The 19625-nt window shown below is 42.6% G+C and overlaps 2 protein-coding genes across 3 annotated transcripts in view; both read left to right on the top strand.

Annotated features, from left to right (window-relative positions):
- The window catches only part of exosc10 (exosome component 10), a 285760-nt gene that overhangs the window by 144909 nt on the left and 121226 nt on the right, over positions 1-19625 (top strand). The window lies entirely within an intron of this gene.
- ppih (peptidylprolyl isomerase H (cyclophilin H)) overlaps positions 1-19625 on the top strand; it is a 167290-nt gene that overhangs the window by 89134 nt on the left and 58531 nt on the right. For both annotated transcript variants that reach the window (XM_060931537.1, XM_060931538.1), the window contains exon 2: positions 12924-12988. In XM_060931537.1, coding sequence (XP_060787520.1) covers positions 12924-12988 — 65 coding nt within the window. The remainder of the gene's footprint in view (positions 1-12923; positions 12989-19625) is intronic.

Below are 19625 nucleotides of genomic sequence, written 5' to 3'. Positions count from 1 at the left end.
ACTTGCATTTTATTTTGTTTGTAGGCTTTCACAGGAATGAAGCAAACATTTAGTAAGAGAGTGTTTTAGCGGTTTTCGATAAAGCATGTACTTTCCCATAATTGCTGTTACCATTTATACAGTGTATAAAAGGTTTCTCTACACTTGTACACCGTTTTCATGTTGGTTATTTCTAACTCTCGCTTCATTTGGACCCCCTGTAGTTCTGTATGCAGCAATAATTAAGGTAAAAAAAAAAAAAAACAGAAATATGGAGTGTGCATAGGTTATCCCCCCCCCCCCCCCCCCCCCCAAAAAAAAAAAAGTACTACTTTGTAGAGCCACCTTTTTCTGCAATTACAGCTGCAAGTCTGTTGGGGTATGTCTCTATTAGCTTAGCACATCTAGCCACTGGGATTTTTGCCCATTCCTCAAGGGAAAACTGCTCCAATTCCTTCAAGTTAGATGGGTTGCGTTGGTGTACAGCAATCTTCAAGTTATGCCACAGATTCTCAACTGGATTGAGGTCTGGGCTTTGATTAGGCCATTCCAAGACATTTAAATGTTTCCCTTTAAACCACTCCAGTGTTGCTTTAGCAGTATGTTTAGGGTCCTTGTCCTGCTGGAACGTTAACCTTCATGCCAGTCTCAAACCTCTGGCTGACTCAAACAGGTTTTCCTCCAGAATTGCCCTGTATTTAGTGCCATCCATCTTTTCTTCAGTCCTGACTAGGGATGGCGAAAACTAAAAAAAAAATCTTGACCGACCACCGAGCCTCATTAGCCGGTTAAAGTCGGTTAACCTACGAGTTTAAAATTCTAGAATTGGAATTATTAGAATCTATTCTAAATCTAACCGCGAGCATCCGCACATTCAGTCCCAGTCGCTGCCCTCCACTCACATTACCTTTTCTACAGCGCGAAACATTTAGTCAAACGCGGCACTGATGTCGAGGGGTTTGTATTGGAGCGGAGGACAAATGGCTCCAGCTTAGAGACAGTTTCAGTTGGCCATGATGGCGTTGAAAATAAAGTCAAGTGCTAGAAGAAGTACATAACATTCAGTGATGGGAATAACAGCGTTAAAATAAAGGCTGTTATAACGCCGGGTAATCTAATTAATTAACTACAATCGTTATAACGCCGTTACCAATATCAACGAATACCAATATCAAGGAATACCAATATTCCTGCATGGTATTGAAGTTGCTCTGAAGCAGTCACCAACTTGGCTCACAGACATAAAAGCTGCGTTTGTCACTCCCCCTCCAGACACCGCTGTCACTTCATTCTCTCCCCTTCCCTCCAAAAGTTGGCATCTGCGCCTTTAGTTTGTGTGGAGAGATATGATCTGCAATAACATGCATTGTTGGCTACAGACCGAAACATACTTTCAGAATGCACTGGCCAAGGCAGGACTAAACTCGATGTGCCTTCTAATAATTAAAAAAAAAAAACAGAACGGTGCACCTTTTGGCGGATGCCGCCTTTTTCACGGCTGAATCGCGCAGATCCGATTATTATTTTTTTAGGGGGGGCGTTGGAGTGTCTGATTTATAATTTCATCAAAGTAAATTCTGTATATAAGCAAATGCCATTACAATCCATGAAACATAGGAAGTATAAGTATGAGAAGAAAACAGTAAATCAGAAAGCTGCGCACATTTGCGCAGCTTTCGCGCAAATGTACGCAGCTTTCTGATTTACTGTTTTCTTCTCATACTTGTACTTCCTATGTTTCATGGACTGTAACGTCATTTGCTTATTTAGTAATTTTAATACAGAATTTACTTTGAAATTATAATCAGACACTCCAACGCCCCCCTAAAAAAAAAAATCAGATCTGCGCGATTCAGCCGTGAAAAAGGCGGCATCCGCCAAAAGGCGCGCGTTTGCATCCCGAGTAATTTGTAAGCTAAAAAGCCTGTGTCTACACTTTTCTTTTGCCGAGTGGCAGCTGTCTTCAACTGGGGCGGGAGGGCGGGACATGACTGAATGGGTGTTTCTGATTTGTCAGCTGTCGTCCTTACACCGCATGGCATACCCCAAGCGTTTACAACACAGAATTCCAGGTTCTCCGCTCCAGAATCGGCAGCTTCAAAACGATTTTTTTTTTTTTAACTGACAACCAAAAAAAATTTAACCGGTTGACGTTGATTCGGTCAACCATCGGTCAAACGGTCATCAGTTAACATCCCTAATCCTGACCAGCTTTCCTGTCCCTGCAGATGAAAAATATCCCCACAGCATGATGCTGCCACCACCATGCTTCACTGTAGGAATGGTGTTCTCAGGGTGTTGGGTTTGCATCACACATGGCGTTTCGCATGATGGCCAAAAAGATCAGTTTTAGTCTCATTTGACCAGAGAGTCGTCTTCCATGTGTTTGGGGAGTTTGCCACATGCTGTTGGGCAAACTCCAAACGTGATTTCTTAAGCAACAACTTTTTTCTGGCCACTCTTCCATAAAGCCCCACTCTGTGGAGTGTACGGCTTAAAGTGGTCCTGTGGACAGATGCTCCCATCTCCGCTGTGGATCTTTGCAGCTAATTCAGTGTTATCTTTGGTGTCTTTGTTGCATCTCTGATTAATGCCCTCCTTGCCCGTTGTGTGAGTTTTGATAGGCGGCCTTCTCTTGTCCCTGGGATATTCAAAGTTTGGGATAGTTTTTATAACCCAACCCTGATCTATACTTCTCCACAGCGTTGTCTCTGACCTGTTTGGAGGCTCCTTGGTTTTCATGTTGCTTGCTTAGTAGTGTTGCAGAGTCAGGGTCCTTCCAGAACAGGTTGATTTATACAGACATCATGTGACAAATCATGTGACACTTTGATTGCACACAGGTGGGTTTTAATCAACTAATTGTGACTTATGAAGTGAATTGATTGGAGCAGCTCTTATTTAGGGGTTTCATACGAAAGGAGGTGAATACCTATGCTAGAGTGACCAGACGTCCCGGTTTTACCGGGACAGTCCCGATTTGGGGTTGTGTGTCCCGAGTCCCAACAGAAGTCTGTCGGGACACGGCTATGTCCCAGTTTTCGCCACTCGCAACGTTTGCGACTGAGCAGCGTGGGAATCATTAGCGGAGAAATGTCTGCATTTACTATTTTGATGAATTGACAGGAATTGCAAACTTTCCTGGTTACTGCCCCCTGGCCCTGTGGCATGGGTGTTTATTTAGCCACATTATTCCAGACAACAGAACGTGTTGCCATGCAACAAAATAAACATTAACTGGCGCGAATGTTCTTTGTCTAGCAGCAGTAATGCCGCAGCAATTATGCCGAAAAGAAAATGTACCTTTTCCAAAGATTTACAGGGCACCTACCCCTTCCTCCGAGAGGTGCAGAACAATGCGCACGAAGCCGACTGCACACACTGTAAGTGTTTTGTTCTTGTACTGAGTTGGGTAGCCTATGTTGCAAATGCTGTGCGCTCCTGTGGGGGCTTTCCTCGGGCTGTCGCCCCTCTCCTCCTTTACTGCCGTTTTGTTTGAGTTTATATTTACGGAAGCCGCAAGAGGCCCTTCATATAATCTTTTTATTCCCCTTGTTATCCCGAGATAACGACATAATTAATTCAAAATCTCGAGAAAACAACACAACTAATTCGAGATCTCGAGAAAACAAAACCGTTATTTCATGATCTCAGCTGGATCACTGCGTCTCCGTCGGTAGAGACGAAGCCGGGCCAGTCTTCTGCGGAGGTGCCGCGGACTAATTTTGAAATTATCCCTTATTAAAAGACTTAATGCAATCTCTCCCTGTGTCAACCCCTGATCAAAATATTGCCTTATTAGGTGATCGATTATTCCAGACATTCTAATGACCAAAGTTGCGTCTACAGTGGTGCTTGAAAGTTTGTGAACCCTTTATAATTTTCTATATTTCTGCATAAATATGACCTAAAACATCATCAGATTTTCACACAAGTCCTAAAAGTAGATAAAGAGAACCCAGTTAAACAAATGAGACAAAAATATTATACTTGGTCATTTATTTATTGAGGAAAATGATCCAATATTACATATCTGTGAGTGGCAAAAGTATGTGAACCTTTGCTTTCAGTATCTGGTGTGACCCCCTTGTGCAGCAATAACTGCAACTAAATGTTTCCGGTAACTGTTGATCAGTACTGCACACCGGCTTGGAGGAATTTTAGCCCATTCCTCCATACAGAACAACTTCAACTCAGGGATGTTGGTGGGTTTCCTCACATGAACTGCTCACTTCAGGTCCTTCCACAACATTTTGAATGGATTAAGGTCAGGACATTGACTTGGCCATTCTAAAACATTAACTTTATTCTTCTTTAACCATTCTTTGGTAGAATGACTTGTGTGCTCAGGGTCGTTGTCTTGCTGCATGACCCACCTTCTCTTGAGATTCAGTTCATGGACAGATGTCCTGACATTTTCCTTTAGAATTCGCTGGTATAATTCAGAATTCATTGTTCCATCAATGATGACAAGCCGTCCTGGCCCAGATGCAGCGAAACAGGCCCAAACCATGATACTACCACCACCATGTTTCACAGATGGGATAAGGTTCTTTTGCTGGAATGCAGTGTTTTCCTTTCTCCAAACATAACGCTTCTCATTTAAACCATAAAGTTCTATTTTGGTCTTATCCATCCACAAAACCTTTTTCCAATAGCCTTCTGGCTTGTCCACATGATCTTTAGCAAACTGCAGACGAGCAGCAATGTTCTTTTTGGAGAGCAGTGGCTTTCTCCTTGCAACCCTGCCATGCACACCATTGTTGTTCAGTGTTCTCCTGATGGTGGACTCATGAACATTAACATTAGCCAATGTGAGAGAGGCCTTCAGTTGCTTAGAAGTTACCCTGGGGTCCTTTGTGACCTCGCCGACTATTACACGCCTTGCTCTTGGAGTGATCTTTGTTGGTCGACCACTCCTGGGGAGGGTAACAATGGTCTTGAATTTCCTCCATTTGTACACAATCTGTCTGACTGTGGATTGGTGGAGTCCAAACTCTTTAGAGATGGTTTTGTGACCTTTTCCAGGCTGATGAGCATCAACAATGCTTTTTCTGAGGTCCTCAGAAATCTCCTTTGTTTGTGCCATGGTACACTTCCACAAACATGTGTTGTGAAGATCAGACTTTGATAGATCCCTGTTCTTTAAATAAAACAGGGTGCCCACTCACACCTGATTGTCATCCCATTGATTGAAAACACCTGACTCTAATTTCACCTTCAAATTAACTGCTAATCCTAGAGGTTCACATACTTTTGCCACTCACAGATATGTAATATTGGATCATTTTCCTCAATAAATAAATGACCAAGTATAATATTTTTGTCTCATTTGTTTAACTGGGTTCTCTTTATCTACTTTTAGGACTTGTGTGAAAATCTGATGATGTTTTAGGTCATATTTATGCAGAAATATAGAAAATTCTAAAGGGTTCACAAACTTTTAAGCACCACTGTATACAGAATGAGAAATAGCCCCAAAGTCAGCATATCACAAGTCTCTTGGCGCACCTGAATGAACCATTTCTCAGCTGTTTACTTGAGATCATGACATAATTGTTTTATTTTCTCGAGATCTCGAATTAGTTGTGTTGTTTTCTGGAGATCCTGAATTAATTATGTTGTTATCTCGGGATAACAAGGTGAATAAAAAAAAAAAAGGATTATATGAAGGGCCTCTCTAGGCTTCCGTAGTATGTATTCTCAAATCACTTGTCTCTTTTTTGTTTCTGTTTAACATACCATTCTGACAGTTTGGCCATATTGCTGTGTTGAACAGCTTGTTGCACCTTCCATTAAAGTGTTCACTTTTGTACACATCATCTTGCTTTATTCACTCAGTTGTGGGGAATGGTTAGTAAGGTTGATTCTGACCCAGGCTATGTTGAGGTCACATATCTACTTTTTAAGTTCATGCTATAGTGCATACAATTTTAGAGATCTAGCCTACATGTGCATATGCATTCTTCTTGGTGTTCTCACAAACAGGTGAAATAAATCAGTTTAAATTTGGGCTATGGACATAGCCTGGCCTATTCTCAGCCATTACAAAATCTGCTGTCTGACCATAATTTAACTGATCTGTATACCACTATGCTACTAGATAACAAAATGCCTGTTTGTTTTATTTCATGTGAGATGTTGATAAATGTGAGCTTCAACAAAATGATAAGAGCACCTCTCTGAGTGTCACGTTTACATAAAAAAAAGGTGTGCGTGCACGAGCATGGTCGCGCAAAAGTGTCCCGGTTTCAGACTAGGGAAATCTGGTCACCCTAACTTATGCACACACCAGATTTCTGTTTTTTTTTTTTTCATACTGATTGTGTCACAACAAAACAACAATGTGCACCTTTAAAGTGGTAGGCATGTTGTGTAAATCAAATGGTGCTAACCCCCACAAAATCCATTTTAATTCCAGCTTGGAATGCAACAAAACAAGACAAACACCAAGGAGGATGAATACTTTTGCAAGGCACTGTACAGTTCTCTTTCACTGAATAAAAGGTTTTGGGTTTTTTTGGTGTAAATATCAGTAATTCTCCATATATCACCACATAATACATAAAATCATCCATGGTTATATACATGAACTTCTGTAAAATTACTAATTACCTCTTTTGAGTGAGCAGTGATTGCTGTTTGACAGACGTAAGCCAATACACCATTGATGTGGTCACTTTTTTTTTTTTTTTTTCTAATTTGCGCTGGCACAAATTGTTACTCTCGCTCAGGATCTTTCTACTTTGTTATTCTTATTATTATCCTCCTAATGTTTTTTAGGATGCTATTTCTCCCTCAGTTTTCAGCCAATCGGCACCAAATTTTCCATGAAGAATAACTCTGGGCTGAATTAAGTTGCTATGACTTTTGGTGCTGATCTGGATCATCGAACCAGAATGATCCATGAAAAACGGGCTTTTTTCCCCCTCACTAAGCATCACTCTATCTCTTACCGTCCCAGATCTATAAGGTACGGTGACCAGACATCCCCGTTTGTCAGAGCTAGCGCAAATCACTGTGACTTTAGTCACAGTATCTATCTAGTTCTTATTATTCTCCTAACATTTTTTAGGATGCTATTTCTCACTCAGTTTTCAACCAGTCATCATCAAATTTCACCTGCAGAGCACATCTGGACCGAATTACATTGCTATGACTTTTAGTGGTGATCCAGATCGCAGAACTGGAATGATCCATGGAAAACAGGATATTTTTCAATCACTTATAACTCTGTCAATTTTCATGACTTTTTCCAATCAGTTTTATTTTTATTTATTTAATTAAAAAAAAAAATTTGTTCAGGGTGGCAGGGCACAACTTTTCCTCACTGAGTGTCATTCTCTATCTCTTACTGTTCCGGATCTACCGGTTTGTAACAGTTGTGTGCTTTCCCAAATATTATCTTTATGACCATTTAGTCAAACATGAGCTGCAGACTCGTTTATTAACAGGTCATATAATTGCTTGATGGTATATTGCACATAATCAGAATTAAACCTAATACATTTCCACAAACAAAGGCAAAGTGCAAGTGCAGTCAGTGTGTCTGATTATACAGAGCCATTTACACTGTAAGCTACAGACTTTTGCATAAAAGTCTGGGCACCCCTGGTCAAAATTGCTGTTACTGTGAACAGTTAAGCAAGTTGAAGATGAAATGATCTCCAAAAGGCATAAAGTTAAAGATGACTCATCCCCTTTATATTTTAAGCAAAACCAATTTTTTTTATTTTCATCTTTTACATTTTCAAAATGACAAAAAAGGAAAACGGCCCGAAGCAAAAGTTTGGGCATCCTGCATGGTTAGTACCTAGTGACACCTCCTTTGGCAAGTATCACAGCTTGTAAACACTTTTTTTGTAGCCAGCTAATAATCTTTCAGTTCTTACCTGGAGGATTTTCACACATTCGTCCTTGCAAAAGGCTTCCAGTTCTCCAAGTTTCTTGGGCTGTCTTGCATGCACTGCTCTTTTGAGATCTATCCACAGATTTTCAATGGTGTTTAGGTCAGGGGACTGTGAGGGCCAGGGCAAAACCTTCAGCTTGTGCCTCTTGAGGTATTCCATTGTAGATTTTGAGGTGTGTTTTGGATCATCGTCTTATTGTAGGACCCGTCCTCTTTTTAACTTCATTTTTTTTTTTACAAATGGTGTGATGTTTGCTTCCAGAGTTTGCTGGTATTTATTCGAATCATGCTTCCCTCGACCAATGAAATGTGCCCTGTGCCACTGGCTGCAACACAACCCCAAAGCATGATCGATCCACACCCATGCTTCAGAGTTGGAGAGGTGTTCTTTTCCTGGAATTTGGCACCCTTTTTTCTCCAAACATACCTTTGCACATTGTGGCCAAAAAGTTCTATTTTGATTTCATCAGTCCACAGGACTTGTTTCCAAAATGCATCAGGCTTATTTAGATGTTCATTTGCAAACTTCAAACACTGAATTTTGTGGCTAGGACGCAGGAACGGTTTTCTTCTGATGACTCTTCCATGAAAGTCATATTTGTTCAGGTGTCGCTGCATAGTAGAACAGTGCACCACCACTCCAGGGTCTGCTGAATCTTTCTCAAGGTCTTCTGCAGTCAAACGGGTTTTTATTTGTCTTTCTAGCAATCCAACAAGCAGTTCTTTCAGAAAGTTTTCTTCATCTTCCAGACCTCACCTTGATCTCCACTGTTTCTGTTAACTGCCATTTCTTAATAACATTACAATCTGAGGAAACAGCTACCTGAAAACACTTTGCTCCGTTCTTGTAGCCTTCTCCTGCTTTGTGAGCGTCAGTTATTTTATTATTCAGAATGTGAGGGAGTTGCTTAGAGGAGCCCATGGCTGTTGATTTTAGGGACAAGTTTGAGGAGTCAGAGAATTTATACAGCTTTGGAATCTGCATCATCTGACCTTTGAACAAGCCACAGCTTAATAAGCCATTTAAGGTCTGGAACCTTGGTAAAAGTTACCTGAGGACTCAAATGTATTGGGGTGCCCAAACTTTCACATGGTGTTCCTTTTCTTTTTTCTCTCTCCAATTGTACAAAACAAAAATAAATACACAAATCTTGCAGAAAACGCTGAAAAGAAGGTGTCATCTTTACCTTTGTGCCTTTTGGTGATCAGTTCATCTTCTGCTGACTTAACTATTCACAGTAACAGACATTTTCAGTAAGGGTGCCCAAACTTTTGCATGCCACTGTATATTACCAAAATTGGTAAAAGGAATGAGGTATTATTGAGTGGAAAACTTCCATACGTCAGTAATGCGTGTGCACCACGGTGACCTTGTTTACCAAGCAAAGGCAGAAAGAATGTATTTTTCCTTTTCAAATTCCTGTTTTTAGGCTCGTTTCAGGCCCTTGTGTGCTTTTTGAGATGGAGTTGGGATGCACATTTTATAGAAACCTGGCAACCCTTGTTACTGTTATTCGTCACTGTGATGGGAAATACACCAGTTATCAGACAAATCTAAAATACGGAGTTTCATTCCTATATTTTAATTAATAGTGTGGGCTTTCAATTTGAGAGCAGTGTTTATTAATTTCATGTTGAGAATTTGCAATGTTTTTCCACTTCTTTCTCATATAGTCCCGGCTCGCGTGCAAATTTGCTTTGCTCCTGCTCAAAAAACCTGCCTCCTCTCTCTCACACAAATAGTCTTTGCTCATGTTCTGACTGCTTTGTGTTCTCGTGAATCTTCTGCTCACAGTTTTCCGCGCTCGCTCTCAGGTTTTGGTGATACGACCCTGTCATAATTCACCAATCAGTGGAATGTAAGGCATGACGTCGACCAGTGAAATGTTCACTGCCTCCTTGGATGTGTTTGCTTTACTTACGCACAGTTAGTATTTAACCGGAAACCAGTATGCTATGGGGCTACTGTGTGCAGCCATTATAGTTAAAAAATAAAATACACTGCCCAGCCCCCCAAAAAAGTCACATAGTGTTTTATATTTCATTGGACTGCCTTTAACTTTGATTATGACATGCATTCACTGTGGCACTGTTTCAACAACCTTATACAACTTCACATTTATTTCCATCCAGAGTTGCATTAATTTCACAGAGATCTTGTATTTACGGCAGGAGAGTCGAACCACTCCGTAAGGCTTCTCCAATACATCCCAAAGACTTTTTCAACGGGGTTAGGGTCAGAACTCTGCGGAGGCTAATTCATGTGTGAAAATGATTCCTTATGCTTCCTGAACCACTCTTTCATCATTTGAACCCTATTTTTTTGCCCATGCCATCAGAGAACAACAACAAAAAAATCCAATGATGGGATAACCTGGTCACTCAGGTTGTTAGCTGATGTCATTTTATTGCCACATAATGTTTCTGAGCCTCGACCTAACCAACTGAAGCAACCCCAGACCGTAACACTGCGTCCCAGTGGCCACTATGCATGATGGGTACATCGCTTCATGAGCTTCCCTTCTTACCCCATCACTCTCAAATAGGGTAAATCTGGACTCATCAGACCACGTGACCTTTTTCCATTGCTCCAGAGTCCAATCTTTATGCTCCCTAGCAAACTGAAGCCTTTTCTTGTGATTAGTCTCACTAACGAGTAGTTTTCTTATGGCCACACGGCTGTTTAGTCCCAATCCTGTGAGTTCTTGTTGCATTATGCATGTAGAAATGCTCTTATTTTCACTATTAAACGTAGCTGTGAGGTGCACTGTCAATTTTTTCCCTTTAATAATTAGACTTCAAATGTTAAATTATCCTTGATGATGGTCAAGTCACATTTTTTTTTTCCCCTGACCACGTTTCTTCTGCAAATTTGATGGTTCACTACTATCCTTCTACGTTTTAATAATGCGTTGAGCAGTTCTTAACCCAATTCTAGTCATTTCAGCAATCGCCTGAGTTATTTTTGTTGCTTGATGCAGACCAATAAAAAATCTGACCCTTCTGAAACACAATAACCTCTTTTGCATGACCACGGGATACGTCTTCTGGCATGTTTGTTTAAGAAATGAGAAGCTACTCACTGCATCGGTTAGGGTTGAAAGAATTGTTGTCAGCTGAAACACATTAATCGCCGCAGTAATTATCCAATCAAATGCTCTTAACTGTTTGCTTATTTAAATCCAACCGGTGACTTTTTTTGAGAGGTCATCTTCTCCAAGGTCACCTTCACCCAGTGCGAAGAACCTTGGGGTTGTGTTCGAAGACAAACTCTCCTCTTCAGCGAACATCGCTGCAGTGACCCGGACGTGTCGGGTCCGTCTTTACAACATCTGAAGCGTCCGCCTTTTTCTCACCACCTACTCTCCTCCAGCTCCTGGTCCAAGCGCTGATCCTCTCCTGCTTGGACTACTGCAGCTCTCCTTGCTGGCCGTCCAGCTTCTGTTATCAGACCCCTGCAGCTCATCCAGAACACTGCAGCCCGCCTGGTCTACAACCTCCCTCGTTCTTCCCATGTCACCCCTCTGCTTGCTGACCTGCACTGGCTACCTATCACAGCTCGTATCAAATTTAAGACATTGGTGCCAGCTTACCAGGCTGTCGAGGGGTTAGGGCCAGCATACCTTAAGAGTCTGATCCGCCCCTACACACCAAGCAGATTCCTACGCTCCACTAGTACTGGTTGCCTGGCCCTTCCTCCTTTCCGCGCCTGCCCAGCCCGTTCAAGACTGCTGTCTGTCTTGGTCCCCCATTGGTGGAATGATCTTCCCATTGAGGTCAGAACTGCCGACTCCCTGACCACTTTCATGCGCAGACTGAAGACTCCTCCCCTCTTCAGGCTGCACCTCTCCCTTTCTTCCCCTCTCACTGTGTAACTAACTGCGTTTCGGTCGAGACCAACCCAGGCTGTGTATCGTCTAGCCTGGGGTTAGCTGTTTGAGTTCTCCATTTAGTTGAACTTTATATGGTTGGTTTGTTTCCTTGGCTGTTTGAGCACTCCAGCAGAATATTCCACTCGGTATTGTTGTCACTTATTCAGTTGGCACTAGAACTAACTTGTCTAGAAGTTCAGCACTTCGTGTATCTGACTTTTGCACTCATTTGTACATCACTCTGGATAAGCGCGTGCCATGGAAAAATGCCATGGAATGGAATGTGAAGGAGTATATGTGGACACTGTATGTATTAACTCAAAGTCCAACAAGAAAAAAAAAAAAAGTGACGTACATTGTAACGGTCTCTGGAGTGGGCCGGAACACTGAAGCACTGGGACAGGCGGGTGAATTGCAGGGCAATTTTTATTTACGCTTCTCAGCTTTCAACACTTGCTTTTTCACATGCATATATATATACACACACACACACACAAACAAACATAGCGTGCAGGGAAGCTCTCTCCGCTTCCTCCCTCCATACAAGCCCTCCGCTGTCAATGCAAGACACATGCACTGTTGATTTACACAGTTGTGATCATTTTGCCACTCACCTTCCCTGGCCTCGCTCTCCGTTCACAAACCAGCACTTGACCATGCCCCCGCTGCCACATACACATACCAGGAATAAGGTGCTGGATGGCTAGAGTGGATGAACCTTGTTAAACAGTAACCCACCCATAAGTCAGGCAAACGCACCCAAGGAAGCAGTGATGATGGAGTAAGAAGATCATATCACTTACCTGCATATCGTCATGTATGCTGCTGTAAAGGTAAAAACCTGGAAGCCTGATATTGATGATGTCATTCATTTGCCGGTCCATTTTCTTGGGCTAATTTTCTCTCCTTCGCTGTAGCTCAGTGAATCTCTCTCTCTCTCTGAACTTGCTGTAGTGTTCAATGTACTTACACTCGATCTTGTCAGACAAATGAGTCCTTTTACATGACGCCCACACAGCTCAGTGACACTGTGGGACTTGTGTAGGCCAAAATCAACCTACTATCCAGTGGCACCACAATAAACAGTGAGCTCCATATGTAACGGGGAGTGTCCATATGTCTGCTTTTGCTCATTTGTAACTGAATCATCTTTGTCTTTGCAGGATGTTGGAAGAATGAAGGTTGAGCTGTTTGCAGATGTTGTTCCCAAGACTGCTGAGAATTTTCGGTATGAAGGTTTAAAAATGCATCACTGGTCTTCAGTAGACCAACACACTTGCGTTCATTCTGTTGGTGTTTAAAAAGGGCAACTGGACTTGCTTGAAATTCTTCAAGCAAGTCCAGTTGCCTTTTTTTTTCTTTTTTTTTTTTAGCACCTACGGTTTATTATGACCTGGATGACTGAGAAACCTTCACAGACATACTCGTGTTCATTCCAAGTTTTATTCAGAGCATCCTTATTATTCAGGATACACACGTGCTGTATACAGGCAGTTTATTCGTTACAGGCCACAGTAACTTTAGTCAAGTTTGTCACAAGTATCCAGCTGACTTAAAGATAGACTGCCTTTCAGATTTTTCAAATGTTGGTCATAAAAGAATTTTCCCTGACACCCAATTATTTTTGTTTAGTGGACCGAAAGCTACTGGATTTGAATCACAGACTTCCAATTTTATTAGTTTTTTTTAATCGAACAATTAATGAATTTAGAGCCACCTGACCCTAAATTCTCCGCTATTTTTTCCTGCTTCACCATGACGCAATTCAAGATACTACATCATGCATGACGTGGTGGGCTTTCCCCATTCGCGCAAGGCATCGTGGGATACAAATTTGAAACAGGAGAGAACAATGGAGGACGTGAGTGTGCGAATGAAATGTGGAAGACCGATTACAGTAACGGAAAGCGAGAAGAAAAGACGTTATGTTATATACGAAAGAAAGGAAACGCAGGGCCAAACTCATAAATATCGGCGGTCAGTGAGCACCTCGGTGTGATCAGCTGTATATTTAGAGACAAAATGATGGAACTGTCAGTGTACGGTCAAGGTAAACCTGTAGATGGCAGTAATGCAACACTGTAGATGCCAGCTGCTGTAAAACCCAAAAGAAGACAGTAAGCCTGCGCATGCGCACATGGACTTCCTCTGTCTGAAGCAAGTGATTTCATGCTCATCATTTGCTAGGGAATCTCCTCAAATTAAATAACTTCCCAACCACAGAATGGCCGGGTTTTTTTGTTTGTTTTTTTGAGATATTACAGAAGTAAACATACATCACAATGACCAAATTTCAGAGGGAACTAAATATCACAGATTTTATGAAATCAAAAGGCCATATAGCTTTAAGAATATAAATAAGCTTTTGTACGTGATTTTTTTTTTGTCACCTTTTTACCACTAAAATGGTACGGCCTAGCTCACTATACTCACCATCCACCTTATGGACCCTTTTCACGTGACGTCACGACAAACGCGGCCGCCATTTTGGACATGTACTACCAGTAGTTTACCACAGCCAGCATTGAGGAACGGCAGCAAAGAAAGTGTTTATTTTCAGCAAGACTTCCATCATGCCACTATATTGTTGTGCACCTGGATGTAGTAACCATCAACAAACAAGGCAAGGGTTATCATTTTATTGGATCCCGACGGAGAAGATGGATAGCGGCCATAAACAGATTGGCAGCCCTCGGCATACCAGCGCTTGTGTAGTGACCACTTTGTTGGAGGTAAGACGAATAAAATTAGCCAGAAAAGGCATTACATTGCTGTTAACATTCTGCGGCGGCGAGTGTGTAACCAAATAGGCTAAAATAACCCATTGTAACCTCTTTGTTCTTCTGTAGTAGCTATTAGCTAACGACATTAGCTAGCGTTGTGTTCCTTTGCTGTTGGTAGACTGTAGGACAGATCAGAGGCAGTGTCCTACAAACAGCGCTTAATTTGAGGGGGAGCAAGCCGGAGCGCGCTCCGGAACCTCGGGCGTTGGCTCCGGCAGCTATTTACACTGGATCCGGTGATCCGACACCTCTTTTGACTATGTAACAAAAAAAAAAAACGATTGTCTTTAGGCTTGCCATCCTTCCACTTGCGAGTGGTAAGTGATCTGCGCTGGGATCACACACACAGCGGCTCAGTCCCGAATCGTGGCTCGTGCACTTCACTCGCGCGCTGTGTGAGCTGCGCAGGGCCGGAGTGCGCACCCTCCAGAGGGCACTCGCTGTTCAGGGTGGAGTGATTTGGAGCGCAGGATGCCTGCGGAGCCGAGCGTATCCGTGTATTGGTATTGCTGTGTGCAGACGAATCGTGTATTGGTGTTGCTGTGTGCACACTAATCGCTTTTAAAAACGTTAATCTGATGATCCGCTGATACGGTCTAATGTAAACATGGGCTAAGTGTTCAAAACAAGAGGAACATGTATTTGTCTCTTAAATCCAGGCCGTTCCCTGTAATCTCTAACAACGGTTGGAGAAAGTAATGGCAAATAGTGAGTGCACAAACCATAGAAGGTAAACTGTACACAGCGCCAGGGCAGTGTGATGGTATGTCTACTTTTAGATTGTGTTAGCTTATCAATGAACACACTCGTCACTCGACGACTTTCACGTCTTTACGACGGATACTTAAATGTGTGTTAGGTATTATTGTTGCAGTCTAAGCAGTCATTGTAGCAGCTAGATGAGCGAGAACCGAAAGGGTCTGTGCCATAAACCGTTATTTCTGTACGGCGTTGCTAATGTGTCGTTACTGTTGTTATTTCTCCCTCTGCTCGCCCTGTAAATGCCCTACGTCGCTGGATAGCGAAGGTGTTTTCTGCATCTCGCTCCTTTTTCTTGTATGTTCTCCGTTTGTCGCCTTCCTCGCATTCAAACCAATTCGAGCCGAAGTCTGCTACATGTCCAAAATGGTGGTCGCGTTTACGAAGGTCACGTGACTGAAAAGGGTCTATAAGGAACACCTGAGCACCTTGACATTCATGCAGTTATCCAATCAGCCAACCATGTGACAGCAGCACAATACATAAAATCATGCAGATGCAAATCACGAGCTTCAGTTAATGTTCACTTCAAATATCAGAATGGGGAAAATGAGATCTCGGTGTCTTTGACCATGGGATGGGTGTTGGCACCAGTTGGACTGGTTTGAGTATTTCAGAAACTGCTGGTCTCCTGGAGTTTTCACACACACATCTGTAGAGTTTACACAGACTGGTGCAGAAAACAAAAACCATCTAATGAACAGCAGTTCTGCCTTGTTGAGAGATGTCTGAGGGGAATGGTCAGACTGGTTCAAGCAGACAGGAAGACTCGGACAGAAACTCAACGAAGCACTCTTTACAACCGTGTTGAGCAGAAATGCGTCTCAGCATCCATAACACATCAAACCTTGAGGCAGATGATGATAAATTACATTTATATAGCGCTATATACATACACTCTATAGCGCTATACAATTCAAAAAAATGCAAACAATAAATATACTTAATGTCTGAAATCACTACAGAATAAAAATGAATTGAAAAATAATCAAAATTCAATAAACAAGCCAGAGGTGAAGAAGCATAAGCTGATTTTAAATAGGAAGGTTTTCACCTGTTTCTTGAAATTGTTAATGTTTACACACGACTTAAGTTCTCTCGGCAAGGTATCCTGTAACTCGGGACCTGTGTAGGCTTGTGTTCTTCCACCAAATGAACTTCTCTTGATACTAGGAACCACCAAATCATTGTTGTCTGCTCTAGTTCTCTTTCGGGGCCTCTTCGTTATAAGTTCAAGGTACAATTATCGCTACGTTCACACTGCAAGGCTTAATGCTCAATTCCGATTTTTTTGTGAAATCCGATTTTTTTGTGAGGTCGTTCACATTAACAAATATATGCGACTTGTATGTGATCCTCAGTATGAACGAAAAGCGACCTAAAAGTGTTCTGCATGCGCATTGCAGGATACGACGACGTCACACGCAGTGAGCATGGCCAGTGTTTACGGAAGTAAAACCGCCCGGTTGCGGTATGACTCATCCAATCTAGCTTGAATAGCTGCATCCCCCCAAATGGAAATCAGCTCCCTAACCTCTGCGTCCTTCCATTGAGAAGATTCAGAACCTTCACAGCCCGAAGCGTCCCTCGCATTGATGTAATGCGCAGGGGCGCAGATACGTTTTTTGAACTGGGGGGGGACAAAGCTGCCAGCAAACCAACCCCAACCCCGATATGCCTGTCAAACTTGTTGTTAGTAACCATAGCAACCAAGCTCGAGCTCGCAACCTGTGCAGTCTGCGCAGCTCAACCAACCGAATATCAGTCTTTGTTTTGTTTTATGTGCGTTGTTGCAACTATATGTATACACTGCTGTGCACCTCAATAAACCGAGTGGTAATTAGTCTTTTGATTTTTCCGTGAGGTTTGCCTTATGCAAAGAAAGACAGCATAGACGTTTTTTCCTCCCTATAAGTGGGGGGGACCGAACGAGGTGAATTTAAATATGACTCGTCCCACCCTCTATCTGCGCCCGTGATTATGCGCCATGTTGTTGTAACTTTTTTTGAGAGACCCGCCGCCTACTTCAGCACAGAATAGTGACGTTTGTGGCTTGTTGATGACGTGTAAGTCGGATGAATGCGACCTGGCGGTTCAGACTGAAGTCGCATATGAAAAGAGCGGATAGGAATCGGAATTAGCACCACATATCCAAACGGCCTGGGTCGGATTTGAAAAAATCGGATCTGTGTCGTTCATATTGTCAATAAAAGATCGGATACAGGTCACATATGGGCGAAAAGATCGGATTTGAGTCACTTCAGCCTGCAGTGTGAACGTAGCCGAAGATAAGCTTGAATATCATGACCAGGATCCGCTGACACCTAGGCAACCAGTGGAGTTGTTTCATGATGGGTGCCGTGTGCTCAAATTTCCCACATTGTGAAATGAAACGTGCAGACTTCATCTGTACCCTGGTGAGGTGCTTTAGTGTCCACTCTGGTAAGCCATAAAGGATAATGTTGCAGTAATCAAGCTTGGATGTTACCATTGTGTGAACTATTGCCTTAGATGCTGCTGCTTCATCAATATACTGTCTGATCTTGAACATATTCTTCAGTATTAAAAAAAAAGCAGTTTTTAGCAACACTTCAGCAATTACCTTTAAGCGTCATGCTGTTGTCGAGATCGACACCAAGAATACGAACAGACTGGCGACAAGTCGATGGGATTGCAACGAGGACCATCTAATGCAATGATCTCGGTTTTATCCAATGTTTAGTTTCAACATGTTTGTCACCATCCATTGTCTAATCTCAACAAGTTCCATCTTGGTCTTCTTAACCATGGAAGCATTCATTCTCGAGAATGCGACATACAGATGAGAATCATCAGCATAGATATGGAAGTGGACAGCGTGTTTACGGGTTATGTCACCAAGTGGGCAGATGGACTACAACAGCAGAAAACCACATTGGGTTCCGCTCCTGTCAGCCAAGAACAAAAAGCTAAGCAGTGTACCAGGTAGCTTTTGAAGAGGGCAGGGCGCCAGTGATGATCACAGGCAATTTTTCGTGCATTTAGGGCAATTTTTGCACGCATTACTATCGACAAATCATGCAAAATTAGCCATACTGGTCAACTGTGCAAGGTAGATTACCTTTGTAAAATAAAGTAAGCAAGTCTGAAACGTCTTAGTTGACCAGTTTGATACAATGCTTCATAATGCCACTTCTGCACACGTTTGTGCTTGGCGCACCTTGAACTGTCACTCTCGTCATGCAATTAATACTAATAATAGCATTAACCCATAATTAATATTAGTCCAGGATATTAATGTTAGATTAGATCTAGACTAACATATCTCGTTATCTCTAGCCACTTTATCCTGTTCTACAGGGTCGTAGACAAGCTGGAGCCTATCCCAGCTGACTACGGGCGAAAGGCGGGGTACACCCTGGACAAGTCGCCAGGTCATCACAGGGCTGACACATAGACACAGACAACCATTCACACTCACATTCACACCTACGGTCAATTTAGAGTCACCAGTTAACCTAACCTGCATGTCTTTGGACTGTGGGGGAAACCGGAGCACCCGGAGGAAACCCACGCGGACACGGGGAGAACATGCAAACTCCGCACAGAAAGGCCCTCGCCGGCCACGGGGCTCGAACCCGGACCTTCTTGCTGTGAGGCGACAGCGCTAACCACTACACCACCGTGCCGCCTAGACGAACATATTAATGTTAACGTTAGAGACTAGATTTTTCGTAGATCTATATCTAGAGTTGAGATTTATCAGTCCTAACTGATTTGATTGAATTTGTTTACTCCTACAACTTCTAGATCTACTAACGTTCTGGCAAACAGAGACGCTCAGTTCTGTGAACTCCTTACTGTTTTTACCAATTCTTTTGCACCTTTGTAGGCATCGCTGCTTTTCAGACGTACCTTGCTTCACTGACTCGTTATTGTAATAAGACAGAATGGTCGACGGAGCATGTCTATGACCCCGCGCTATCTATGATAGTGTGCTGTGATTGGTCAACATGCGTTGCTTTCGGGGCGTCGTGACTCAGGTGGATGGGACGCCTTGCCGTGGGTCCGGGGACCCGGGTTCGATTCCGACCCGAGGTCATTTCCCAATCCCTCCCCGTCTCTCTCCCACTCACTTCCTGTCTCTGCACTGTCCTGTCCAATGAAGGTGGAAAAAGCCCCCAAAAAATCTTTAAAAAAAACCAAATGTGTTGCTTTCATTGCAAGGGCACACTTTCTTTCTGTGGACGAACATTTCTGGAAAATTATAAGTAAGGCGCAGGTAAATCTAGGTGTAGTACTGGTATTTGAGGATAGGGCACAGTGCCCTGGGAAAAAATAAAT

This window comes from Neoarius graeffei, chromosome 10 (genome assembly GCF_027579695.1).
Source record: "Neoarius graeffei isolate fNeoGra1 chromosome 10, fNeoGra1.pri, whole genome shotgun sequence".
Taxonomy (NCBI): Eukaryota; Metazoa; Chordata; class Actinopteri; order Siluriformes; family Ariidae; genus Neoarius; species Neoarius graeffei.
The sequence above is the reverse complement of the archived record's forward strand: the minus strand, read 5'-3'. Positions and strand labels throughout refer to the sequence as shown.